The sequence below is a fragment of the Sminthopsis crassicaudata genome, chromosome 2, assembly GCF_048593235.1.
Source record: "Sminthopsis crassicaudata isolate SCR6 chromosome 2, ASM4859323v1, whole genome shotgun sequence".
NCBI lineage: Eukaryota > Metazoa > Chordata > Mammalia > Dasyuromorphia > Dasyuridae > Sminthopsis > Sminthopsis crassicaudata.
The window spans coordinates 628,851,362-628,877,701 of record NC_133618.1 but is presented as its reverse complement, the minus strand read 5'-3'; the positions used below and the strand labels follow the sequence as shown (position 1 = coordinate 628,877,701).

At 43.9% G+C, this 26,340-nt stretch overlaps 1 protein-coding gene and 1 long non-coding RNA gene across 3 annotated transcripts in view; both read left to right on the top strand.

Moving 5' to 3' along the window:
• LOC141553802 (uncharacterized) overlaps nucleotides 1-8,726 on the top strand; it is a 73,701-nt gene extending 64,975 nt beyond the window's left edge. The window contains exons 2-3 of the long non-coding RNA XR_012485648.1: nucleotides 3,332-3,429; nucleotides 8,644-8,726. This is a non-coding gene — a long non-coding RNA (uncharacterized LOC141553802). The remainder of the gene's footprint in view (nucleotides 1-3,331; nucleotides 3,430-8,643) is intronic.
• A 5,524-nt stretch (nucleotides 8,727-14,250) lies between these two features.
• The window catches only part of GRID1 (glutamate ionotropic receptor delta type subunit 1), a 1,118,042-nt gene continuing 1,105,952 nt past the window's right edge, over nucleotides 14,251-26,340 (top strand). Inside the window, exons 1-2 of one of the 2 annotated variants that reach the window (XM_074296389.1) lie at nucleotides 14,251-14,713; nucleotides 18,272-18,413. In XM_074296389.1, the coding sequence (XP_074152490.1) occupies nucleotides 14,621-14,713; nucleotides 18,272-18,413 (235 nt within the window). In that variant the 5' untranslated portion in view covers nucleotides 14,251-14,620. Of the gene's footprint in view, nucleotides 14,714-18,193; nucleotides 18,414-26,340 lie in introns of those variants that run through there. The other variant, XM_074296388.1, reaches the window with a different exon arrangement.

The following is a 26,340-nucleotide window of genomic DNA, read 5'->3' as shown; positions in this document are numbered from 1 at the left end:
AGAGGCTGAATGATTTGCCTGTGGTCACACAGGTAGAATGGGTGCTAAATATTCTTGACCCCGTGCCCAATTTTCCAACCACTATGATGCATTGTCTTTTATCAGAAAACATATTTGGAAACAATACACAAAACTAAAGGCAATATAGAAGAAAAGAGCTCTAGGATAGAGAGTTCTCAGATCAGTGATCAATATTATTTGGTTAAAAATTCCCTGGTCTATTCTTTTCCCTTTTCTTCCCCCATAGTTCCCTTAACTCTCAACTCCACACTTAGCTATCCTACTTTATTCTTTTCAAACAAAAAAATTAAACTTCATTTAAAAATCTTTATTTATGCCTTTTAGTTTTATGCCATTATCTTTTGGATATACTCTCCCTTCCTTCTTTAATTCAACTCCCCTTATTACAAAAAAAAAAAAAAGCAAATGGTTAAACAAAAACAATGGATAAGTCCAAAATTCTGTCCTGGGAGTCTTCTACCTCTCTGCCAAGAAGAAGGATACAAAATTTTATGTAAAAACAAAATTTCCAGGCTGGCAGACATCTATTTCCAAGAATGCAATGGCCAGTTTCTTAAATCCTCCAAAACGTTCAGATTTGGTAGCATCCCTAAGTTACTCAATTGCCAATCATTCTTATTTTCATTTTGGGGATCTTCAGGTATGCTCAAGTTCAGAAAAAATCCCCGGACCATTCTAGCCAATCCATTCTAGCTGATGCACTCTTTTGGGCTCCTCCTAAATAGAGCATGTTTTAAAATTCATATCCATATGATGTATCATGAACTTATGAAATGAAGGGAACTTTGGGGAGTGTTAGTTGTTTTCTTGGATTTTAGGCTCAAACTAGAAAACCAGAAAGATATATGCTCAGAGGTTCCTAATATAATGAGACTGTTGATCTTTTTAAGTTCAAAAGAGCACAAAACTTTATTTGAAATGGAGAGGGATGGGGAGTAGTGGAAAGAACACCAGCCCTGGAGTCAGGAGGACCCAAGTTCAACTCTGGCTTCAGACACTTAACACTTCCTAGCTGTGTGACTCTGGGCAAGTCACTTAATCCCAATTGCCTCAGCAAAAATGAGAGAAAGAGAGAGAGAGACACACAGAGAGAGAATAAAAGAAAAAGATAGATAGCTAGACCCTTGAATGATCAACCATGATCCCAAATGTGACCACAAATTTTTGGACTAGTACCAATTTTGGATGCTAGCTAGGACTTCTCTGGTGGAGGTCCTTTGCCCCATAGCCTCTATCTTGACCCCTTCCTCTAAGCTGGTGCATGGTACTGTGAGCTCAAGCTCACCCCTTCTTCACATCAACTCAGCTTCCTGCCCCAATTTTTATGACTTTCTAGGTTCCATAGCATTGTCATGTAATCTAGCTCAAAGCAAAGATAAATCTGCATGATACTCTCATCTTTTAGTCCCTTGATAGGATTTTAGTGTGGTTCAGAGAGATGGAGCATTTTTAAAATGTTTTATTATGTCCAAGGAACTTTACTAAGAAATGGGAATAAAAATTCAAAAAAAGAGACAGTTACTGCTCTCAAAGAGCTTATATTTTTAATGGTTGGGGGATGGAGAGATAACGTAAAAGGGGAGGTGGAAGAGTATCTGAACAGGGGCAAGGCAGATTCAAGATGAAAGAGAATTATTCTGGATTGTGAATCAAAGCCTGAGAATGATGAAGACCTGAAGACCTTCATGAAGTCGATCCAGTGATAGAATCACTCATAAAGAGAGATGGGCATCAGGGCAGGGATGTCACCAGGGTGGGACAGTTGATATGAGGAGAAATCTGAAAAGTGAGTTGAACCATCCCTGAATGCAGTGGAAAAGATGCTAGATTTAGAGGCAGGGAACTGGGTTCAAATTCTGGTTCTGTTGCTTTCTAGCTCAAAATCACCTAAGTGATTTTGAGCAACTCAATTTAATCTCAATTTAGTCTTGAGTTTTCTCATTTATAAAATGATGGGGTTGGACCAAATAGCTTCTAAAGTCCCTTCCAGTTTTCAGTCAGTTATAATAGTACTCCTTGTGCATGATGAAATTAAAAATACAAGAGCTAGATTTTCTATGTCTGGGGATTATTCAGAAACCATCTCTTGATGGTTCTTTTCCTTGTTTTTCTCCAATCTCCACCATTCACTACCACCCACTCATGGCCATACAAGCTTTCATGCAATTATGTGATTTTCTTCACAATCAGAAAAGGAAAAATGACCCCAAAACTACCATTAGAGATCATTGCTATGACCTGACTATTTCTTTCTCCTTTGAGAAGGTATTATAGGAGTTTAGTTAGAGCTGGAAGGAACTTTGGAGACTATCCAATTTAATATCCTTACTTTACACAAAGGAAAACTGGGACCTAGAGATTAAAAAACCTGTCCAAGATGGCAGAGTCAAAATTTAAATCTGAGTTTTCTGACTCCAAATTTAGGGCATCAAATAATCCAAGATGCAATTTTAGAAGTAAAGACTTCTAAGAACATAGAAATTTTGCTTCAGAAGGTCTCAAAGCTTTTTCTCTTTCTTTTCAAGGAGTCCTGTCATGTTTTTGGCCCTAAAGTTTTATATTTTAGGTTACTATTAGAATGCTTGCTTATTTCTTCCATCTGGTAAATGGGGTTAGCCAAGGGCTTTTTGTGGTTGTTCAGTTGAGTTTGACTTTCACTTGATATTATTTGGGGTGTTCTTGGCAAAGATGTTGGAGTGGTTTGTTATTTACTTCTCCAGTGCATTTTACAAATGAGGAGACTGAGGCAAATAGGTTTAAGTAATTTGCCGAGGGTCACATAGCAAGTAAGTGTCAGAGACTGGATTTGAATTCTGGAAGATGAATCTTCCTGACTCTAGGCCTGGCATTCTGTACCAGAATCACAGCAAGATACTATATTGTTTATAGAGAAAAATTGTGTGTGTTTGTGTGTAGGAAGGGCCATTACTATATTGGGTAGTTTTGGTAATTTCAGCAGAAAATTATGGGTATACATCATATATATGTATAAGTACCATCCTTACAAATGTATATACATTTATATTCATTGGTGTGTATATCACTGTACATTATATGTATTGGAATATATGTATACAAATATACTTATGCAAAAATGCTGATAAATATATATGTGAATATAAATATATGCGAGGAATATAAAATAAATATCTTCATATAGCTTAATATCAGTGAAAACATAGGTCTGGTCATTCATACTTCCATCTCAATTTATACTCTTTCCTAAATTATTTTGATAGAATTCTTTTTACAAACATCTGGTTCATTCTTCCTTTCTCTGTCTCTGTCTCTGTCTTTCTCTTTCTTTTAGGGAGATGGAAGAATGGGGTTCCAGATGAAGATTTCATTGGTGAATTCCTTTTACCAATGCAGAACCACATCTACTTTGCAGCTTGTGGTATTAGGAAGGTACGTGGAGGTTCTGAAAAGGTAAAGGCGCTTGTCTATGCTCACATAACTAATGTGTGTCAGAGGCAGGACTCTTGACTGCAGGGTCTATCTCTCATCTATTTGCTATATTGACTTGGGAGTAGCTTTGAAAATTATTTCCTTTTTTTTGGAAAAGAAAAGCCTTCAGTTTCTAACCAGAATATTATTATTTTATTTATTTTTAATACACATTGTTTTATGAATCATGTTGGGAGAGAAAAATCAGAGCAATGGGAAAAACCATAGGTGAGAGAAAAAAAAACAACAGAAAAAAGAAGTGAACACAGGATGTGTTGCTTTATATTCAGTCTCCTTAGTTCTTTCTCTGGTTGCAGATGGCATTTTTTTTGTCCAAAGTCTATTGGGATTGCTTTGGATCTGAGAAAAACCAAGCCTTTCATAATTGATCATTGCACACTTTTGCTGTAATTGTGTACAATGTATTCCTGGTTCTGCTTGTTTTGCTCAGCATCAGTATGTTATTTTTTAAACTTTTAAATTTTTACCAATATCCCTTGTTTTAACAAAACCTTCATTTTTTCATGTATCCCTTCCTCCCCTGACCCCATCATCAATCTTCTTTCCTTTAACAAAGTATAAAGATTAGAGAGAAAAAGCAATTTTAGCAAAATTAATACATCTGCCTAATCTGTCAGTTTATGCCATGTTCTATATCCAGTCTCTCCCACTTTGCAAAGGAAAAGAAATGCATTTTTTTTCCACTTTCATTGTAGAAATTATATATTCTTTCCCTAGTACTGCTTACTTAGCTCTCCATCAGTTCATCTAAATCATTCCATGATTCTCCATGTTCTTCTTCCTGTTCATTGCTTCCCAAGACCTAATAATAGACCATTACATTCATGTATCACTATTTGTTTTTATAATCAATCAGCATGTGTTTTTTCCAAATATTCTGCCAATATTTAATTCTTTTTTTATTGTAGTAAGTTTATTTATTTTTTAATACATGTTGCTTCATGAATCATGTTGGGAGAGAAAAATCAGAGCATATGGAAAAAACCATGGGAGAGATAAAAAAAAAAAAAAAACAGAAAAAAGTGCATAGCATGTGTTGATTTACATTTAGTCCCCTTAGTTCTTTCTCTGGTTCCAGATGACATTTTCTGTCCAAAGTCTATTGGGATTGCTTCAGATCACTGAACCACTTAGAAGAACCAAGTTTTTCATAGTTGATCATTGCACATTCTTGCTGTTATTGTGTACAATGTATTCCTGGTTCTGCTTGTTTTGCTCAGTGTCAGTTCATGTAAATCTTTCCAGGTCTTCCTGTCATTTTAGGCAATCTTAAAGGTGTGAGGTACCTCAGAGTTGTTTTAATTTGCATTTCTCTACTCAGTAGTGAGTTAGAGCATTTTGGAAATAATTTCCTAATTCTGAAAGACAAAATAGTGGAGTGAAGAAAGCACAGGACATGGGTACTTGCAGGCTGTTAAGTGACTGAACTAGTAATTTAACTTCTTGATGCTTTGCTTTCTTTATCTGTAAAATGGAACTAATATATTATCTATGGGGAAGGTGTGTAGAAATTGCTTTGTGAACCATAAAATGGTATACACATGTGAGTAATTTACTCTTTCCTCTTAAAAATAATTGGAAAAAAGTATAGCTGGTCTCTAGAGGGTGGGTTAGCAGGGAGATACAAAAAAGGACTTGGATGCTGGAATTAGAGTGTTTGGTTTCAATGTAGTGGTAGCAGCTCAGTGTATAGGGCTATTGATCAGAATGTGATGGAATATTGAGTTGGAGTTGGTTGAAGATATTTAGTCTGGGATTTCAGGAATGTCTAGACTATGCAGTTTTTTGTTGAATAAATAAATGCATGAAAGAATGAATGAGAGGGAGAAACCAGTGACTAGAAGAGTGATTGCTCCATTGGTGCTTGCCTGGAGAGTAATCTTCTTCTTTTAATACTCAAACTCCAACAAGGAGCTGAGGGTCTCTGCTCTGTACAGTATAGATTGGTCAGAGTTAACCTACCTGATTTTTTAATACAACACAGAAGTGTTTGGAAGAACTGGTCTTTGTTTTCTTTACTTGGAATCCCAGTTTTGTAATCTATTCCACCCCAGACTTGCTGGATGATTGTAGAGAAGTCACTTTTCATTTGTGAGTTTGACTTTCCTCAATTAGAAAATAGTAGTGATAGATAATACTTGCACCACCTATCTCACAAAGCTGTTATGAAGAAAGGTACAGAGTTGCTAACATATGTATGTATTTTTATATAGACATCCATATATTATATATACATATTTCAGGCTTGTGTAGTTATACCTTTCTTCATAACAAATTCTTCACATATATGTAAATGGTGTGTATGTATGTGTGTGTGTGAATATAAATGTGTATACAGACTATAATTTTTTTCTCATTCCTAAGACTTTTAGTACACTTTGTGTGTATAGACATATGCATATGAATATGTGTATATTTAAATATATAAAATATACTTGCATAAATGTCTACATGTATACTCTATTATTTTTCTTATGGCAGAAATCTAAATCCAGAAAGGGAAAACTATATTATCCAGCTCATAGGATGAATTGATGCAACAATTGAATAGAAGCTCAGAAGCTGGCTTTATAGACCTTGTTCTAAGATCACATACCTGTATTATTAAGCACCAAGGACAGCTGCTTTAAAAAAAGCCATTGAATCTGCTGCTAATCCCATTTTTGTAATATTTCCTGGAAGCTATGGGATGGCTAATGACTCTACTGCTGTCTCCTTGACTAGTTGATCCATCCTCACCCCATCTCCAAACTGCACATTCCCACTGCATTTATGTCTTTCCAGGATTTGGGGTAGAAAATTTATGGAAGCCATTACAGGAATCTGAAATGTAAAAGGAGATGAAGATGGCTAGTAAAAAGGAAGTTTCTTAATTTCTTTTAAGTCTTCCAATACAATAAGAAATCATATAGACTTACTAATGGAGTGATTGAAAAAGTTTTTCTTATAAACCATGTTTATGTTGTGTGTGTGTATGAGTGAGTGAGAGAAAATAAGAAAGAGAAAGAGAGTGAACGAGTGTGTGTGTGAGAAAGAAGCATGAAACCTTTTTTCTTTTGCCAGGCAATTGGGGTTGTGACAAGTATAGCTGTCACACAGCTAGGACATATTAAGTTATGAGGCAAAATTTGAACTTAAATCCTCCTGACTTTAGGGCTGGTGCTCTATTCACTGTGCCATCTTGCTACCCCACATTTTTAAAATTAATTTTATAATTATAACATTTTTTGCAACATTATCCCTTGTACTTTCTTCTGTTCCGAATTTTCCCCTACTTCCCTCCACCCCCTCCCCTAGATGGCAGGCATTGCCATACATATTAAATATCTTATAGTATATCCTGGTACAATATATATGTGTAGAACCGAATTTTGTTGTTGTTGTTGTTGTTGTTGTTGTTGTTGTTGTTGCAAAGGAAGAATTACTTGAAGGATATGGGAATGTTTATGCTGGGAAAAAAGTTTTTAGGAATCTGCTGAGTTTCTTCAGAAGGTTTGTGTGGTGAAAGAGGGCTTTGACACATTATTCTTGGTGCCAGAAAGAACTAGGAGGCCATGAGGATGAACTGCGGGGAGGTCGATTTTAGTTCTTATAGGAGGAAAACTTTCTGACATTGAAAACTTCACAAGTGAAATGGCCGGACTTATAAGGCACTGAGTTGCTCATCATTGAAGGTGATGAAGTGAGAGAATGACCAGTCATTGAAGTAGTGCAGAGGGGACTCTTGCTTAGAAAGGGATTGGTCTGATGACCTCTGAGATTTGATCCAACTCAGAGTCTATAATTCCATGACATGTACCCCTGACTCTTGGCAACTTAAGACCACTAAGAATGTGTTTTATTAGAAAAGGGCAGCCACCTCAGGGTTATGGTTACTTTGTCTCAAATACATTGAAGATCGATGATCATCTGACTCATAACGTGCTTTGACTCCAATGCCAGAAGTTTCCCTTCAGGAAAAGAAGGTGAAATGTCTCAACCTCAAGGGTACTAAGCTCTGAAACTCAATGAGTAGATGGTTATCCTGTCAACTGGACTTCTCTCAATGTAGAACCAGTGATCCATGCTCAGTGATCCTTCATAGGGCTTATTCTTCCTCAAATAATGATACTAATCAAGTTTGTTTTTGCTGTGGTATGATGGAATTCCTGATTTGGAGTCAAATTGATAATTGAATTTGATTCTCATCTCTGAGACTCACTACTCATGTGACTCCAAAGAAGTCAATATACTCTCTGAATCTTATTTCTCATCTGTAAAATGGGTAGTCTGTAGTATCTTCTTGCCAAGATTGTTATGAGGATTAAATGAGATGAAACATGCAAAATATTTTGTAAACCTTAAAGCACTGGGCTTGAGTACTCAATCCCCTCTTTTGGTACCCTTTCATTACTGCAATCACCCCCTCCGCTCTCTTTCTAGCACCAATTCTAAGGTGCCAAATGTTTTTATGCTTCCTAGTCCATCCCCTATTAAAATATACTCTTAGGAAAGAGTCTGATGATGAGCAGCAGGTCTAGAATGAGGAATACTTTTGCAGATCTAGGCAAATCTATTTATTTTGCTTGATTGTACTTAGCACAAAAAGGTTCTATTTTTTGGGGGGGGGGAGAGGTGTTGAAAAGTGAATGATATAAAAAAAGCATTGATAATGCACTTTGAAAATTAAAAAAGAAAAGAATTTGATGAATACATCCATGCTGAGACAGAAATGACTGACTAATCTTAATATATGATGCTTTCCTGGGGTAATTTTCATTTTTATAGGCATCAAAGAAATGAAATGTTATGGAGGAATTTTAGGCACTGACAAGTAGGTGGGAAGGTGTTTTATTTTATTTTTTATTTTTTTAAAATGGTGGATTGACTTCCTGAGATCACACCCTTTAGGCAATCACCTATGCCACAGAAGTGTAAAGACACATGTCCTCCAGTGTGCTTGTCAGTGGTCAATTCTGGGAGGTGAGCTCACTGGTGCATTCAAGGCATTATCCCTGCAAGATATTAATGACTCCGTGGTACACTTGAAAGAGTGAATGACTATCCCTAAATGCCTTACTGTTAGAGGATTGTGGGGAGAAGAGGAAAGGGAATTTTAAAACCTGATATATATAGAGGGGATAAAAAAACATTCTCAAATGATTCCTCTAACAGGGAGACAACACAGCCCAAAACCTGAACCCAACCTGGAGGAATCTATTCTTTCAGAAGGAATTCTGCTAATATCCCATCATTACTCTTAAGGCAAGTTTACTACTTTGTTTTCTCTCTGCCCTACCCCTTCAGCAATCAGAGCAGAGACTACCTCACTAGGGGAAATAGTGGAAAGAATAATATCCATGCAATATGAAGCCTCCAATACTTGTTAGCTGTGTGACCTTGAGCAAGTTTATTAGTCCCAGCTGCCTCATCTCTAATATGAGATAATAATAATTGAGTAAAAGTGGGATTAAAAACTTTCATCCAAACCCACAACTTAGACTGAATAAATTCCTTAATAACTTAAGGACTTTATAGGGCCTTGGCCATTAGGCAAAAGCAATTAAAATCATAAAGGAAATATAGTTGTTTACTTGGCTGAGAGAAACTGAAATATCCTCTGGACCTATATAAAAAGGCAAGATATCTAGCATTTTAAGAACAGAAAATAGTCAAGGCTCAGGAGAGTTGTGCAGTTCAGAGAGGAAGGAGGAGATTTAAGCTATGGTGCTCAGAGAAGGAAATTCATTGCGGATTCAAAAGAGCTAGCCTGGGCAATAAAGAACTAATCCATAGAGAGGAATAGATCCTAGGAAGCCAGCTTAGTTAAACTTCCTCAAAGAGACTCAGGGAAAAGTTGTGTAGAGAGAAAGGCCATCAGGATCCTCTGATACCAAAGTTTTGAATGCCTTGGTCATATGTGATCTCTACATGCTTGCTTCACTACTACTGTATTCTATTCTTACTCTTTTTACAGATACTACGAGTATGTCTGAACATACCCTGGGCTTATGGAGGAACATTCTACTACTATATTGTTAGGTTCTTACTAAGTGCTAAGTTGGTACTTAACAATTCTCTAGCTCAGAATTCATACCTTTAATTCAAATCTTTAAGGGAGTCTACACCTTTGAAGGAATACTTTAAAGAAGCAAGTTCATTGGTCAGTAAGGAGTTTTCACAAGTCCCTGCAGTACCCACAAGCCCATTCTCTGGGAGGATAAAAAGAGGCAACATTGAGTCTGAAGGACAGTCTGGATTGAGTCAAAGAGAAGACGGCCTGTGGATTCGCAAGTCCAGCAATCCCACACTTTTGGAGGGGAAGGCTCCAGAAGCCTCCCAAGAAACCTGCTCACAGAGGGAAAGATTATATAGAAAAGAAACCTCCTCCCAGAGAAGGATTATAACTTAGAGACGATCAGAACATTATATTTGGCGCCAACAACGTGGGGGAAGGACTTTTGCTTATCCTGACTAGGACTGATTCTGAGCCCTTCAGAGGAGCTAGCCTGGACTTCACACTATATATTCTACTATATATATATATATATATATATAGTAGAATATATAATATATATTATATAGTAAAATATTCGACTACTATATATAAATGCTTTTGGGGAGGGGAGAGAGGAACATACATTTAGCACTGTGCTAAATGCACAATATTTACAAATATCACCTTTTTTGATCCTCAAGCAACCCAGTGAGTTAGGTGATATTATTATATCCATTTTACTCTTGAGAAATTGAAGTAAGTGGCACTTAAGTGACTTGCTCAGAGTCTATTTGCCCACTTATAGTAACTGTCTGGGGCTGGGTTTGAGTTCAGGTCTTCCTAGCAATACCTTTGCTAAGAGCTAATTGTGTCAAGTGTCCTGATTGTTAAGGGGAAGCACACTAGTGGGGACTCACAAACTATAGTTTTAAAAAACTGGCCTTATGTAGTCTATAATTACATATATGAATTGGAAAAGTAGATCAGAGGAGGTGCTATACTTGCATACATGTCATAGGACTGTGGTATGGAAAACATTTTGTAAACCTGAAAGCAGTTTAGAAATGTGGTATTTGTCATTAGGGGGAGCCAGGAGAGGACCATCTGTAGGGTAAGTAAGTAATGCTGTGGTGTCACTGTGTATAATACATTTCTATTTCTCTAAAATCAAAGCAGGGCCATGTGCACCACAAACCTATCCCAGGTGGGCTCTCCTCATTACATCCCACTGGAATGCTGTTTGACCAGCATTTACATCATAGCCACAAAAGCCTTGGTAAGCTGATTTGAAAATATACATCCTGAACAGATGGACAGAAAACAGAAATCTAGGGACACTGAGATGAAAGCTGAGTGAGTCAAGAGGTCTTATGATTCAGGACAGTTTATCTGATTTAGTCCAACTCCCCAATTTTACAGATGAGGGTATTGAGGTTCAGAAAAGTAAAAGTGACTTTCTGAGGTCATACAAGTAAGTGATGGAACTGGAATTTTAATACAGGTCTTCTAACACCAAGTCTATTGTGCTTTTTCTATGGTACCACAATGATTCCAGTTTGGTTTATAAAAGCAATGTACTTAAGGTGAGTGGGAAAGTGAATATTTATACAGGACCTGGCTGTTTTATTCATTCCACACACATTTACTGAATCTTCCAGGGTGTCAGACCCCCTGTTGGGCTCCCAGTGCCTACTATGTTAGGTCTAGGGGAGATACCAAAGTGGGTAAAGACTTCAGCCCTTTACCCAAAGGAAGTTAGATTGTCTTAGGAGTGGGTAAAGAAATAAATGCTTTTTAATGCAGAATGTATCAAGTGTCACAAGTGGGAGCTCAGGGGAAGAAGAGCTCCCTTCAGCCTGGGGGTAATCAGGAAAGGTTTCTTGAGAGTGGACCTTGAGTGATGGGAAGGATTTGGACAAAGCAGCAAGAGGAGCAGATGGCAGCCGTGCCAGGTAGAAGATAAATAGTGAAAGAAGAAAAGACTTCAGGGTCCCTATAATATCTTCTGTTGGAAGACCAAGAAACACTGAAGTATATTTCAGAGTGCTTATTTGAAGGTGGAGGATCTCAGTCTGAACCTCAACTCTCCCTTTTTCCTGTGTGACTTTGGATAAGACATTTTATTTGTTTGTGCCTCAATTGGATTATTTGTAAAAGGTGGGTTTTGGGCTAAATGACCTCTAAAATGACCTTTAAACTCTAGATCTATGATCTTATCATTACATCCAGGGCAAAGAAGGAAGCAAGGACCTCAGATAATCCTGACCGTATCCAGTTTGTACTTCCCCTTTCCTTATTCATCTGTGAATCAGTCTCTGTCTTGCCCATAGCAGCACAGTTAATGGGAGAGAGGGGACCCTCAGTCAAACACAATGATGCTATTTCTTCACATTTTTTTTTTCAGGCCCCTTGAAGCCCAGAACATGTTTGAAGGCTGTAGGTGACTGGCCTCCACGGGGCCTTTCTAGCCTTGAACATCAACATTTCTGATCTTCTCTTCTTCCCATCAAGACCTGCAGCAGCTGCTTCCTACAGCTTCCATAAACCGGATCAGGCACTATTTAACTTTGGGCTCGGAGAAGAATGAGCTGCAGTGACCTTCCTTTTCCAAAAGTGATCTTTGGGGTGATTGAATGGGAAGGAAATAAACGAGGATTCATTTTTACCTGATCAAGTAGGGCAATAATGGACATTTCTATTGATTTTCCTCCCTCAAGCCAATTATGCAGATGAGCTGTTCAGATCATGCACAATACTGCAGGTAGTATATTACTTCTTCTATCAATTCCCAGAAAGTCCACGTGGGAAGAGCAAAGAATAGTTGAGCTCAGGGATTTATGGGAGAAGAGGGCCCCTGTCCCGGGAAGGCAAGGCTCCTCCTGCCTTTCCCCTCTTTTCCCCTTTTCAATCGTCCAGTCCTCTACCCTTGCCTGGCTCCTAGGACCCGGCATGGGGCCGGCATCCTCTCAGTTCTTTCTCTTCCTGATGTTCCCACGTCCCACCCCCTCCCACCATCAGCTGGCTCGAGTTTGGGGCAGTGGGGGGAAGGTTCAGGAGCCTGTGGGATGGACCAGCTCCCTCTGCTTGGCGTGGTACCAGCTTCCCCTCCAGGGAATAGAGCGAAAAAGCTGATCGGCCTGGAGACAGCGAAAGAGAAGGTTAAGTTAAGTGGCTAGCAAGTAGGAGAGAGGGGCAGCGAAATCTTCCCTGCCAGAAGCGGCCCGCCGGGCTCCGAGGCCGCCTCAGGAGCTCCCTCCCGGAGTCCCAAGCCAGACCCAGCCTCCCTGGGCGGATATTTCGCTAAATGAGTCCATTCTTTGGCCCCAGCGCCGGTTCACAATCGAGGGAACAGTCCTACTCTCAGCTCCTCTCCCTGGCAAGCAGGGGTTTTAATTACGTCTCAGGCTCCTTGAATGAAAGTGTTTTCTCCGGCTCCGGGGCATCTTTAAACGCTCCTCACGTCTGGATGCCTGCAATCAGTGATGCGTTTGTTTTAGGGGATGAATTAGGCTTCTGAGCCGGAGCTGCCCGATTTATGAATTAGATTTCATTGAAGGCTAAGGTGCTGGTGGAAGGGGATCCAGGGGGGCGGGGATGGCGGAGATGGAGAGGGAGGGAAGCTTCAAAAACAAACAAACAAAACGCCACGATAACCCAGCTTTGACGCCCCCGGCGCTCGGGGCTCCTCTTTGCCTCCGCTTCTGAGCGTGGGAGGCTTCTGAGTGGGCAGAGAAAACCGGAGCGAGACGGGCTGGGGCTTTCTTCCTTCTTCGGGAGCGGGCCTGTGCTCCCAGGCAGCCCAAGTGCCGGCTTTCCCCGGAGTCTTCCTCTGCCTTCTGTCCGTCTTTTGGACTTGTCTTCGCGGGCTGATCACACTTTCCCCGGTCCTCGTCTTCACGCAGTCTCTCAGTCTGTCTACGAGTAGTTTCAAGCGCTCACTAGAGCCCTTCTCTCTTCTTGCCCGTCCATGCTCACTTCCTGCTCCAGCTCTTGCGCTCCCCCCACTCCGTTGGGTCACCCCCTGTCCCGAACCCTAATTCTGCCCCAGGCTCCATGTGGTCACCCCCCCTCCCCCAGCCCGTCTCTCCCCAGTCTCTTATCTCTATCGAGGCTGTACGCCGATCCTTTCCCTGCCCCTCCCCCCTGCTCCTGCCCCAGCCCTTGCCTCGACTTCTCCCCTGTCTTGCTCCCGAACCACAGTCTGTACCTCCGGCCCTTGCGGCCCCTTCTCTCTTGCTCACGCTCACTTCCCGAAGGGCACTCGGGCCCTGAGCCGGGACTAGAAGTGCTGTGGAGCTGGGGGAAGTCCTTTGCTTCTCTCTGGAGGGAGGGGAGGCTCTGGGACTGCTCCCCACCCTTTTGACGCCCGGGTCAAGGGGGGAGTCGAGGGTTCAGCTTCATCTCTGCTGCCCCTTCACTTACTTTCTGCCTCCTTCCGGCGGTTTTCTCTAAACTTCGTCTCGGGGTGTCAGGCTTCCCGTGCCCACCCCTCGTCTCCCCTCTCCCGGGCCGCACGGTTCCCCGGGTCCCCAGGGCTCCCCCTCCGCGCCCTCGGGCGCCCGGCAGCCCCGACCGGGGGAGAGAGCGAGCGCGAGGCTCGGGCCGCCTCTATTGAGTGGCGAGGCTCTGCAATCACGTGGCCCGGGGGGTGGGGGGAGACTGGCGGGCGGGGAGGGAGGGGAGGGGATGGGAAAGAGGGGGAGGGGGACGTCCTCCGCAGTTCGCTGTTCGCTGGGGCTCTCAGACACACACCGAGAGCCGAGGAGCCGCCGCAGCCGCCGCCACCGCCGGGAGCCTGCCGGGCCCGCCTGCCCTCCTCCGCCCGCTGCCGCCGCCACCTCCTCCTGCCCCGGGAGCCGCCTCCCCCTCTCCGCCTCCCGCTGGCCGCTCTGTGCTGCCCGGCTCCTCGGCGCTCCTGTCCCCGGCTCCCGGGCGCTGAGCTGTGCCGCGCTGCCTCGGGCTCTCGGACCCCCGGCTCGGGGCTGCTGGCCGGGCTGAGCGGGCTGAGCGGGCGGGCTCCCGGGGCTCTCCGGGCGCCTCCTCCCCCAGTCCCTTCCCGGCCCTCCCCGGCTCCCCTCCTTCCCGATCGCCCCCTCCCCCCAACCCTGGGTCTCGCCCCGAGCCCGGGCTGATGTGCAGCGCGCGAGGGGGGACATGGAAGTGTTGACGCTGTGGCTTCTCCCCTGGATATTTCAGTGCGTTTCGGTGCGGGCGGACTCCATCATCCACATCGGTAAGAGAGAGCGAGCGCCGGTGAAGAGGAGGAGAAGAGGAAGGCGGGCAGGCAGGGAGGCAGGCGGCCAGGCAGGCAGGCAAGGAGGCAGCCGGCCGGGAGGGTGGGCGCAGGGACTGACAGATGGACGCCCGGAGGGGGCTCGGCTGAGGGTAGAACCCTCCCCCTCCCCCACGGCGGTGAGGGAGGGGTAGGGGGGCGGGGGAGATGAAGAGAGGCAAAGGTTGGGGAGGGGGAGGTGGGGGCAAACCCAACTATCTGAAGCCGAAAGCTCTGGGCTGTTGGGGCTCTCGGAAGCCGAGTAGCCTCGCGAAGTTGGCAGCGGGCAGTGCCCAGGAACCGGAGGTCTCCGTCTTCCTTCCGCCCTCCGGTTCAGAGGCTGTGGGGCGAAGATGCCCGCTTGAACGCACTCTCCAGGGCGCCGCGCCCCGGGCAGCCACAGGCGCCTCCTAGGGCAGCAGCTCCTCTGGCCCTGGGGGCCGGAGCGAGGGGCCATAGCCATGCTCGTTTGCTAGTACCCTGCTTTCCCGTGTCTCTCCCAAAGGATCATGCCGGGGAGACTGGGGGAGGGGGGCCCCAGGAGCTGCCCCCATCCCCTTACAATCCCTCCCTCCTCCAGAGTAGGAGTGAAGCAGAGACAGGTGGTGACCAAGTTGTCTGGAAAGGATTGAGGAAGCTGGGTCCGGAGCTCCTGGCTTGTGTGTGCGTGTGTCTGTCTGTCGGTGTGTGTGCGTGTCAATGGGTGTTGTCAGTGTGTGTCAGCGTATGCCAGTCGTTGGAGTGTGTGTGTGTGTGTGTGTGTGTGTGTGTGTGTGTGTGTGTGTGTGTGTGTGTGTGTGTGTGTTGTGTGTGCAGCTGTGGCGACTGCGACCAGAGTCCATTGACAGCTCTCAATTTTCCCAGGGTCTGAGTCGTGGGCTTTCCGGGGAGGTGGGAGAGGAGAAGAAGGGAGGGAAGGAGCGTGGGTGGAAGGGTGGGGGCGGGGGAGAGAGTAGGAGAGGTGTATATGTGGGGGAAAGAAGGAGGGAAAAGAGGAGAGAGAGAAAAGGAGGGAGACAGAGAGATTGGAGAGATGAGGGAGAGAGGGAAGGGCGGGAGCATGGTGCTGGGGGGGGGGCGCGAAAAGCGGGGAATTGGTTGGGAACTGGGGAAATGAAGCCTGGGAAGAAGGTCGAGCTAATGAGAAGTTGGGCAGGCTGAGAGCCTGAGGAGAAGACTGAGGTGGGGGAGATTGTCGGGTCACAGAGACCCCTCCGGAAAGTACTCCGCAGTCATCTCCGGGAAGTTGGGAAAAGACCCGAGAGAAGAGAAAAATACGCCTGGGAAGTTGGGGTGTGTTTACGGGGTGGGAGTAGCTGTGGCGATGAGCCGTAGCTCCTCGTAAGCCAGTTCGACACCTCTCTTTTTTGGGTGTGTGTGTGTGTGTGTGTGTGTGACATAGTAGAGCATCCAAGAATCGTCCTGGGTCCTCTCCTCCCCCCCCCCCCAAACTGGCATAGGGGAGATCTAGGCCTGGAGGGTTCCAGGAGGGATCTCAGAACAGAAACCCAGGCTGGGGTAGAGCTTTCTCTCTCACCCCCACCTCCCAACTCCGCCTCTCCATCTTAATCGCCTGCTGGAAAAGACCAACCCCTATCCCTTTTTACAACCCACCTTCATCCTGCATTACAGGGCAGATGGAGGAGGGAAGGGAGGGGGGGGGGTGAGGACTTCCCTTCTCGGTAAATCCAAGGAAGGAGGTGACAGAAGAAACTTTAGTCTCCCCCCACCCCTATCTGCTAGCGGGAGAAGTGGAGAGCCGGCCAGCCTGGTCAGCATTGCGGCTATGAGGAAGACAGGCAGGGAAACCCCGGTGTGCCCCAGCTTCTCCCAGAGCTCTCGATAGCGCGGGAGAAAGCTCTGATTGCGGGGGGGGAGGGGGGGGAGGCGGCGGGGGAGGAGGGAGTAGTTTGGAGTCTTCACCCTTTAGCCACCTTGGGGGTTTCAATGAGCTTGGAACTGGAGCTCTAAAGCTTTATTTGACTTCTCCAGCTCCAGGGAGTCGGAGGAGGCTGGCCTGTGGGGCGCGATGCCAGGGCGCCCAGGACTCTGAGAGCCTGGAAGGAGCTTTCCTTGCCTTTCTTAGTTGGGGTATTCCTAGGTTCGCCTTCCCATAGGAGTTGTCCATGGTCCTGGATTCTACCTGTGAGCTATTCAATTGAAACAGGCTACCCACCCGGAAAGTGGGACTGGAGCAGAGAGAAAGGCAGCCAGGCACTCCTGGGCAGAGAGGATGAGACTGAGATGCAGAGCTAGGACACTAGAGAGCCAGAGGGTATCCCTCTGTGGCATCTTCGTGGCCTGAGGCCGAGCTAACCTGGCTGCGGGTGAATAAGCACTTCTCTGGTTGGAAGCTCTGGAGGTGGAAGGAGGGCAGAGCCATCTTGATCTCACCCGCACAGCTGTCTCTCCCGGGTTTGTAGTGGGATCTTATTCATAGGCTCCACAACCGATTGGTATCACGTAAAGCCTAGTGCCAGATGCCTCCTCTGTCAGTGCATCATGGAGCTTCCCCAACACCCAGGACTAGCTGGACTCAGCTACTCCACTAGGGGAGGATGGCTGCAGGAAAAGCCAGCTTGCATGTCTTGGAGAGAAAGGGGTTAACATCGTCTTAGCCCTAACTCCTGCCCCACCCCCTACTTCCTCTTCTTCTGGGCTACTCTGTTGCGTAGAGGCAATCCTTAGGGTGTTTCTGAATTTGAGAAATGGGCCCTGAATGGGAGAAGTCTTCTGCAACTATAAAACCTTTGGTCTACCCTTAGACATAGGAATCTGGCTCTGTGCACTGTGAATGTCATATCCAAGTGATGTGTTTGTAACATACACCTGTCCTACTATAATCTGTATTCTATGGCACTTGTAACACGTCTATCATATGTATAACCTAGGTGAAGGGTGAATCTGAGATATATAGCTGTGTAACAAGTGAATAGTATTTAGAGCTGGACAAGATAGGTGCATCCCGGACAAGTTTTGAACACTATCCCTCCTCCTCCCCCAAGAAAACTTTTGAGAGTTCACTCTTACATATATGACTCCATCTATCATATAATAAATATGAAATAAATATTTTCCTCTTCTAGAGTGACTTTTTTTTTTTTGTTATTAAAAATGTTCTTCCTCTTTTTTTTTTTTTTTTTTTTTTTTTTTTTTTTTTACCATTGGTATCTCTTTTAGTACCCACACATTGCTTCTTTCTGTTCATCAAGTCCTGCCTCCCTGGAAGGACAATAATCAGTTGAGCTGAGTCCTAAGGAACTATTAGAGTAGCAGCAACAACAACCATGTAGCTAAAACTCCAACTCCCGTAACACAGTAACATGCCTGCTACAACCCACACTAATAGTCTGCTGTATTTACCAAGCTAGCTACCACCACCACCAGTCTGAAGGGAAATAGACTGGGGTAGCCACTGAGCCAGTCACCTTACAAAGAAGGGGGGTGAATTCCATGACCTTTGGTATTTTACTGTCCAAGACCTCTTGACCTGTGTCCTTTTTATCCTAATCCTTTCCAGGGGCCATATTGAGGAGAATGCAGCTAAGGATGATGAGGTTTTCCAACTGGCTGTGTCAGACCTCAGCCTCAATGATGACATTTTGCAGAGTGAGAAGATCACCTACTCCATCAAGTTCATAGAGGCCAACAACCCCTTCCAGGCAGTGCAGGAAGGTAAGTGATGGCAGGCGCAGCAGCCAGAGCTGCCATGTTCTATGGCCCCCACCTGATCAGCAGTGGTGAACAGATGTGAAGTTGGTGACCTTCCCACTGTCTGGTTGATGACTGTTCTGGTTTAGATTGCTTTGATTATTGTGATTTTCTCATCTCACCTGTAACTCTCCCTTCTCATTTTCTGACTTTTCTTCCCTCCTTCCTTCTCTCCAGGCATGCTCATATCCTCTGTTTAATACTTAAAAATAGGAGAGAGTGTTTGTAAGTGCAGCAAAGGGTGTCGGTATTGTGTGTAGTTACTATATAATGTGTATCTGTGGGTGTATACAAATATACACAGACACCTATATGCAGTGTGTGTCTATATAGAGGTGTCTATATATTGTGTCCTGTAACATTCCTCTGTGTCTGAATGTGTAATTTATGTGTCTCCATGTGTGTATGGGTGTAGTGCATGCCCCCATTTTACTTGACCACAAGTATGTCTACACTCGATTATATGACTGTAGCATCTTTCTGTGTCATTGGTGTGCACACCTGTAGGGTGTTGTTTCTTTAACCACAGTATGTCTGTGTCTACACTTGCTTATATGACTATAGCATCTTTCTATCTTTCTGTGTCATTGGTGTGCACACCTGTAGGGTGTTGTTTCTCTGGCCACATGTATGTGTTTACACTTGCTTATATGATTGTAGCATTTCTCTGTCTTTCTGTATCATTTGTGTGCATACCTATAGGGTGTTGTTTCTCTGACTGCATGTATGTCTGTGTCTACACTCGCTTATATGACTGTAGCATTTCTCTGTCTTTCTGTGTCATTTGTGTGCGCGCCTGCAGGGTGTTGTTTCTCCATGTGTATGTGGTGTCCTATTGTAGCGTGTACCGTGCCTCCAGGTGCCGCCGAGTCTTTAAGGGTATGCCGTGTGCTTGCGAGTGTGGATGGGTCTGTCCGCACGTGCCCCGGGCTGTGAGCGGCGGCCCCAGCTGCTTCTCCCCCTCAAACCCGGACCAGCCCAGCCCCGGGCTCTGCTCGGCTCTCTGGCTGCGGCTGAGCCAAGCTGAGCCGCCAGGCTGGTGGGCTCAAGGCCGGAGGTGGGCGCTGTTTTACAAGGAAAGAAGCCACAGCCACGTCTTTGCCTTTCTCACTGGTGCCGCCGCCACCGCCTCGGCTAGCGAGGGGAGGCTGCTCCGACCGCGCAGAAGCGGAGCCCCAAAGCCTGTGCTTGCAACCTCCGACAAGTATTTGCACAGTCTGGCCGGGCTCGGGGGAGGAACAGAGATGGGATGTGCGCTGGGAGAACAGGGATGGGCACGGGCTCGGTTGATGGGGGGGGGGGGGGGGGATCGACTGCCTTCTGCCCTGTAGCATCTGGGCCAACATCCCGGTGTCTCTGGGCTGGGACTCAGGGCGACAAGCTGTGCAGGGGGGGGGGGTTCGGTTCCAGGTGCTGACTGGGAGAGGGCTGGAGAGTGGACAACAGGTATATGAAGGCAGCCTCTCTGGAGCAGAGCAGCTTCAAGGTCACAGCGTCTCTAGCTAAGACCAGGCATTTATGCAATCCAAAGAGGGCTAGCAGTCGGCCACCTCTCACTTCCCTACTCCCTTCTCCCAACCTTCACTTCTCCAGCCCTAAAACTTCCTTTAAGAATATAATGTGTTATGGGAAAAAGGTCCTGGATTTGGAATAAGGGAACACTTGGGTTCCAATCTTGGTTCTGTCAGTTTGAGCTTGATAAATTACCTAAACTCTTTGTGACTCAGTTCTCTCATCTGTAAAATGACAGGGTTGAATTAAATGGCCTTGAAGTTCCTTCTGTTCTTATTTTATTATTTCTTTCTTCTCTTCACATTGCTTTGCCTTGTGATAACTCTAATCCTTGCCTCTTATTTTGTGGTAGTATATTGTTTTAAGGGCAGGAAAGGATACTTCATCTCCTACCTGTTGAGAATTAGGGCTTTGGGCAGCAGAAGTGAGGGATTCAGTATTTAGCCTGGACTTCCTGCCAGGCAAGTTTGAAAGTCAGAGGCTGGTAGAGACCTGAGGGTCAGAATGGATTTGAGGAAACCTCCCTAGTTACCCAGCTTGAGGTTGGAGGAAAAACATCAGGGAGTGAGTTCAATAGGATGATAAGGGTCAGCTGCTCAGAGCCTGGGGAAGGTTTTGAATTTTGGGATAAGGAGGGGAGAGAGAGTTGAAGACTTTTGAGGGCTGAAGGTGCTTTCTTTTCCAAATAACTTCACAAAGATTTGGGCTTCAGTGGGATGTGTTTGAAGACCTTAGAGTGGATTAGATGTGATAGTGACTGTCCAGGTCAGATGGCATGGGGATGTATGATTCAGTTTTTCCTGAGACTTGGTCAATCCCATTCATTCGCTCACACGTGACTTCGAGAGGCAGTTGCCAAATCTGAAAATAATCTAACAAATATATTTTTTGCTTTTAAAGTTTTCCCTGAAATTAAGAAAACAAACCATACACACCTTCACTTGGAGAATATTTCCAGTCTAATTTCCCTCAGAGTCTAAGTGTTTGTGCTAGCTTGATGAAGCTAAGGGCCTTCTATGAGAGAAGGGGTAGTATACTAAACCCTGATGAGTTGGATCTCATTTTTCTCATTTGTTAAATGAATATGTTAGACCAGATGACCTCTAGATTTTTCCAGTGTTTGTTCTATAATCTGTTTGTCAACAGACAGGCACAGGTTTTCAGGACAATTTCCCTAGGAATTCTAAAGGATAGGGAGGAGGGACCTTGCTTTCACTTTGGGCATTCCAGAGTTGGATTCAGCCACAAGAATGTTTATCTTGTGACTAATATTTCCTATAGCAAATGGTTCAGAGAATCTAAAAGATTGATTGAGCTTCAGCTTTCCATTTTTTTTTGCCTCCCATTCTTTAGGAATAGAAACACTGCCAGATTTACTATCACTTTTTTTTTTTACCCTGTGAGTATCTTCTGTCTCACTTCCCACCCCAACTTCACTTTCCTGGACATTTTCTCTCCCTGAAAATTAATCTTTCTATCTGTTAAAGGGGGAGATTTATGGGGAAATAGTAGAAAGAATTATTAGGTATGATGATGATTCAATTACATTAGAAATAGAAAATTTGGGCTAAATTCCTCTGTCTGTGTTACAGAGAAAGTCATTTGACTTTTGGGGCATATTTCCTTATCTGTAAAATGTAGGCATTAGACTAAGGTTTTTTTCAGTTCTAAATCCCCTGGTCCTATTATTTCTCCATAGACTTAAAATGAGTGTTTGGTAGGCAACTTCCTGAGACATCCCTGGGAAGAGAATAAGGAGTCAACATCACAGACTTAGAGTAGAATTATCCTCAGAGATAAATCCACCTCCCTCCTTTCACAGAGGAAGAAACTGAGGCCTAGAGTAGTTTAGTCAATAATTCAGAGTTTAGGTACTTGATTTCATCTAGAGCAGAGATTATTTATCTGGGGTCCTTGGATCCTCAAGGAGGTCTATGGATAGATTTTAGGGGATCAGGGATAATGAAAATTATATAATGATTTCAAATTATATTGATCTATGTTATGCTATGTATTTAGAAACATTATTTTAATAAGGGTTCAATAGGCTTCACCAGACTTACAAACACAAAAACATTAAGAAGCTTTGTTTTAGAACAAAAATAACTTAGTCTCTCTCACCATCTCTTTTAATCTAACTTTTTGTTTCTTCTAAGGAGAATTCTGTGGGACTTCTGTAGTGGGTTCTTGGATACTTTAATCCTTCCTTTCCCAGAAAATAAAATCTCTTTTCCTATTCTTGCCCCAAGGATTTATACCTGTTATGGGACCATATATTTAGAACTGGGAAGGAAACTTTGAGGTCACTTTATTTTGTAGCTGAAAAAACTGAGTGACTCTCCCAAAGTCACGTTGTAAGTAGGCTAGAGGTGAAGCTTAATCTCAGGTCCTCTGACTTCAGCTGTTGCTCAGTTGTTTTCATTTGTGTCTGACTCTTCATGTACCCATTTGGGTTTTTTTCTTTTCACAGAGGTTATGGAGTGGTCGGCCATTTCTTTGTTCAGCTCATTTTCCTTGTCCAGCTAATTTTACAGATGAGGAAACTGAGGCAAACAGGGTAAAGTGACTTGTTTAGGGTCACACAATTAGTAAGTCTGAGACCAGATTTGAATTCAGGAAGATGAGTATTCTTGACTTCAGACCTAGTTCTCTATGCACTTTGGACCCTCAGATGCTCTCTGACTTCAGTATTAGTAAACTGAACTGCCTTCTGTATGGTGATAAGTGGTCAAGAGCTATTATATTAGGGAGGAGAACCTCTGGGAAGAACAGTGAGCACCAGAATAATAATGATAGCTAGCGTTTACATGGAGGTTTATATGTGCTATCTCATTTGATCCTTTTAACTTTGGGAATGATTTCCATTTTTACAGAGGGAGAAACTGAGGCAACGACAGGTTGCAGACCTTCCCAGGGTCATATAGCTAGTAAGCATCTGAGGCTGGTTTGAATTTTGATCTTTCTGACTCCAATTCAAGCATTTTAAAAATTTTTGGCGGCATCTAATTGCCTGTAAGAACAGAAGAGGAAGAATTAGGAGGCTTGTGGACATTTCACAAGGGGAAAATAGCCTTTAAGGATTAGAAGACCCTTTGGAGATTTGCTGGTTTTTGTCTGAGAAACTGGAAGACTGAGGACATAGATCAAGGGAATGTAGGCCTTCCCTCAGGTAACATGATAGAATGACTTGAGAATAGAAGTGATAGGGATTCCTTTGTTCCTACAGACTTTCTCTGAGTTGCTATACTCTTCCTCTGCTGAGAAACATAGTCTGTTGTCCATTAAATATGAATGCTTCTTGAAATGTTTATTTATTTCCTAATGGCCAAAGACATAGCCTTAGACACCCTCCTATTCTGTGGGGGGACATAAAAGTCAGAAAAGGAAGCAGATATTGGGTCAAATTGTCCACCCCAAGGGGTCTATCCTGGTCTAATTTCCCGCTTTTCTCAAACTTTAGTGTCCACATGTAAAGAATTTGCGAAACTTTTGCTTTTCCCAGAATCCTGGGGTAATGGACATCATCTAAGCAGCCTTGCAGGAAGCTGCTGATCTGCCCATTTGAGATGTATCTTAGCGTTTAATGACTAGATAAGAGGAACATTGATGAGGCTTGTTTTACTGTGGGTGTACAAGGACTGTGGTGGCCTGTAGAACAGAGGCCTGATTAAAATTCCTCTGTAGGTTGGCAAATTTTTATGTCCTTATCAACCAGACTGGGAGAAATACACATTATCATCTCTTTCCCTTTAGGCTTCAGCTCCTGGAAAGGCAGATAGGAATAGGTGGAGATGGCCAGGCCTTGCATAGGCTAATGAGGCTTTGCATCTAGATTGCAGATCATTATTTCCAGTGCCATTGAAATCCACTGGAAAGGCCTTTGTAATCACAGTGATGGGGATATGAGGATAGGAGTGGGGTGTTATGGAAGAAACCCTGGACCAGGAGGCAAAAGAATCTTAAGTGGATGATATATTATATTGTCAGAGCTTGAAGGGAGCCTGGAGATAAAATTGTGATTGTCATTTTGTATAAGAAAAAACTGTGCTCAGAGAGAAGTGACTGTCCCAAGGTCTGAGAAGTGGCAGATTTGGGATGTGAACTCAGTCTCCTGACTAACAGTGGTAAGGAAAATACACTGGATTTGGAGCCAGATAGCTGGATTTGAATCCTGGTTTTGCTCACCATCACTTGGGTGATCTTGGACAAGTTGTTCAATTTCATTTTCTCCCCTATGAAATGAGAGGGGGTGGATGACACTTTTCTAACATCCCTTCCTAAGAGTTTAAGAGCAAAGAGTTCTGGTTCCTGTTGTTTATCTATATTGTATGAAATCCCCTAGCATTGTTCTCCAGAGCTGGTGATTGTATTCAGTCCTGGGGCAGGAAAATAGGTTTGGAATAAAAAATCAGCTTTGGCTAGTAGGACTGGTAGAGATTAAGCTTGCTTTGCAATAGCATCATGAAAGCTCCAATGCCAATGCATAGAGCAGAGTGCAACAGGGGAGGCTCTGGAGACCTCCCTGGACTTGGAGTGCTGGGATTAGTACTATAGGGTTGGTATGGGCCAGAAGGATTTGTTTTGGTAAGCTGGCTCTCACCAGAGCGTGTGGGGATCAGGTTTTACATCTTAGGCTGAAGCAGGGGTGGGAAATGCATTTAGAATTCTGGTCCAGAATTCCCATGAGATCATGGGAAAAATGATAGGAGAAAGTGGGGGACTAGGGATTTTGGAGCACTGAGGATCTAGGAACAAGCCTTAGTTAGTGACATAATGGGAAGAGCGGTGCTTCTGAGAGGGTTGATGATACTCTCTAGCAGCTTGAGAAGGAGCTGTCCAAGCCTTAGAGTCTTCCATCAGATGGCAATGTTGTGAACTGGATTCTCAGGGTAGTAAAATAGTTAGTGCAGATCTAGACCTGCTGGAGTTGAGGGTTTCATGCTGTTTTCCTTCAGCTTTTCCACACAACTCTAGAGAACTGCTCTCTAACAGATGGTCCTACTATATTGTAAAGTCAAATCAATTGGACTGCCTTGGGGAGGTCATAGGGAGGAATGCCTCTTTGCATCTCTCCTAGCTTCCTGGGCAGTAGTGGGGATTTGGGGAGCACCTTGGAATACTGGGCTCTTGCCAGGAAATAAACCCAACTTCTATCTAATGCTGGACATAGAAGGCAGGGGCTACTTAGTGTTAAGGGAATCCATGCTTAGTTATCTTTCAGGGATACACTCTCATCTGTTTTCAGAATAAAGGAATTTTGGTGCTTTAAGGCCCAGCTTCTTAAACTGTAGTTCTCAACCTCATACGGGGTCTTGTAACTGAATGTGGGGGCAATGAAATTGTGATTTATTATTAGTAAATGCTTATTTTGTATATCCATTTTATATATCTATATGTCCAGGATCATGTAAAAATTTCTTGGTCAAAAAGAGGTGGAAGAAGTTTAAGAAACTCTCCTAAGGGAGTTACAGGGTATCTAGTCTGACTCTTGTCCTCTTGCCTGTGCTTGAATACTTTAGATGACGGGGAACTTCTTACCTCCTGAAAGAGTTCCTTTTTGGGCAATTCTTATTGTTTCAAAGAATCCCCTTGGTAGGATGCAAATATGGGCACTGCATCAAGGGGAAAAGGAATCATAGGCTTACATGCTCTTAGAGTAGGAAGTGACCTTTGTAGCATTGACTCCAATTCATCACAAGGAATCTGGGCTATTTTTGAGATGAGCAGAGGAATTCCATATGGGGCATTCCTGCCCTTTTCGACTTTTACCCTCTGAGCCAAGGTCAGTGTACTTTGGAAGGTGATTTTCTTTGGGTTGAATAGCCTCAGCTCCTCTGGGAAAACAGGATCTAAGAATGGGATCGATCTCCCGAGAATCCTGCCCCTGCTTGGTAGGATAGGAGCTGGGCTGGGGAAAGAGGCTTAGGATTACTCCTAGACTCAATCATTTTGAAAATGATGGTGAAACCCCATTATCTATGGAGTCATCATCTGAAAAAAAATCTGTGTTTTCCTTAGGTCATGGTTCTGGATGCTCAAGGCTCAGCCTCTAATAATCCTCCAAATGAATCCAGGAAAGAGGGCATTAGCCAATCACATTTGATTCTATCATATAATAGACTCTTAACAAAAATTTTTTTTGGATGAATGCATGAATGTATTCTGGCTCTCCTATGGTTAGATATGCCTATGACAGAAGGAGGTCAGGTTTAAGTATTAAAAAGGCCAGAAATACAGGAATTGTCCTCAATTTATATCTCTTGCTACCATTTTCTTCCAGAATCTCTTGTAAAAATGAAGTTTTAATTGCTTTGACATGAATCTCCTTCCTCTCATTCACAAGGTAGGTTCCCCAGACAAAGATACCCTTGGGTCTGGG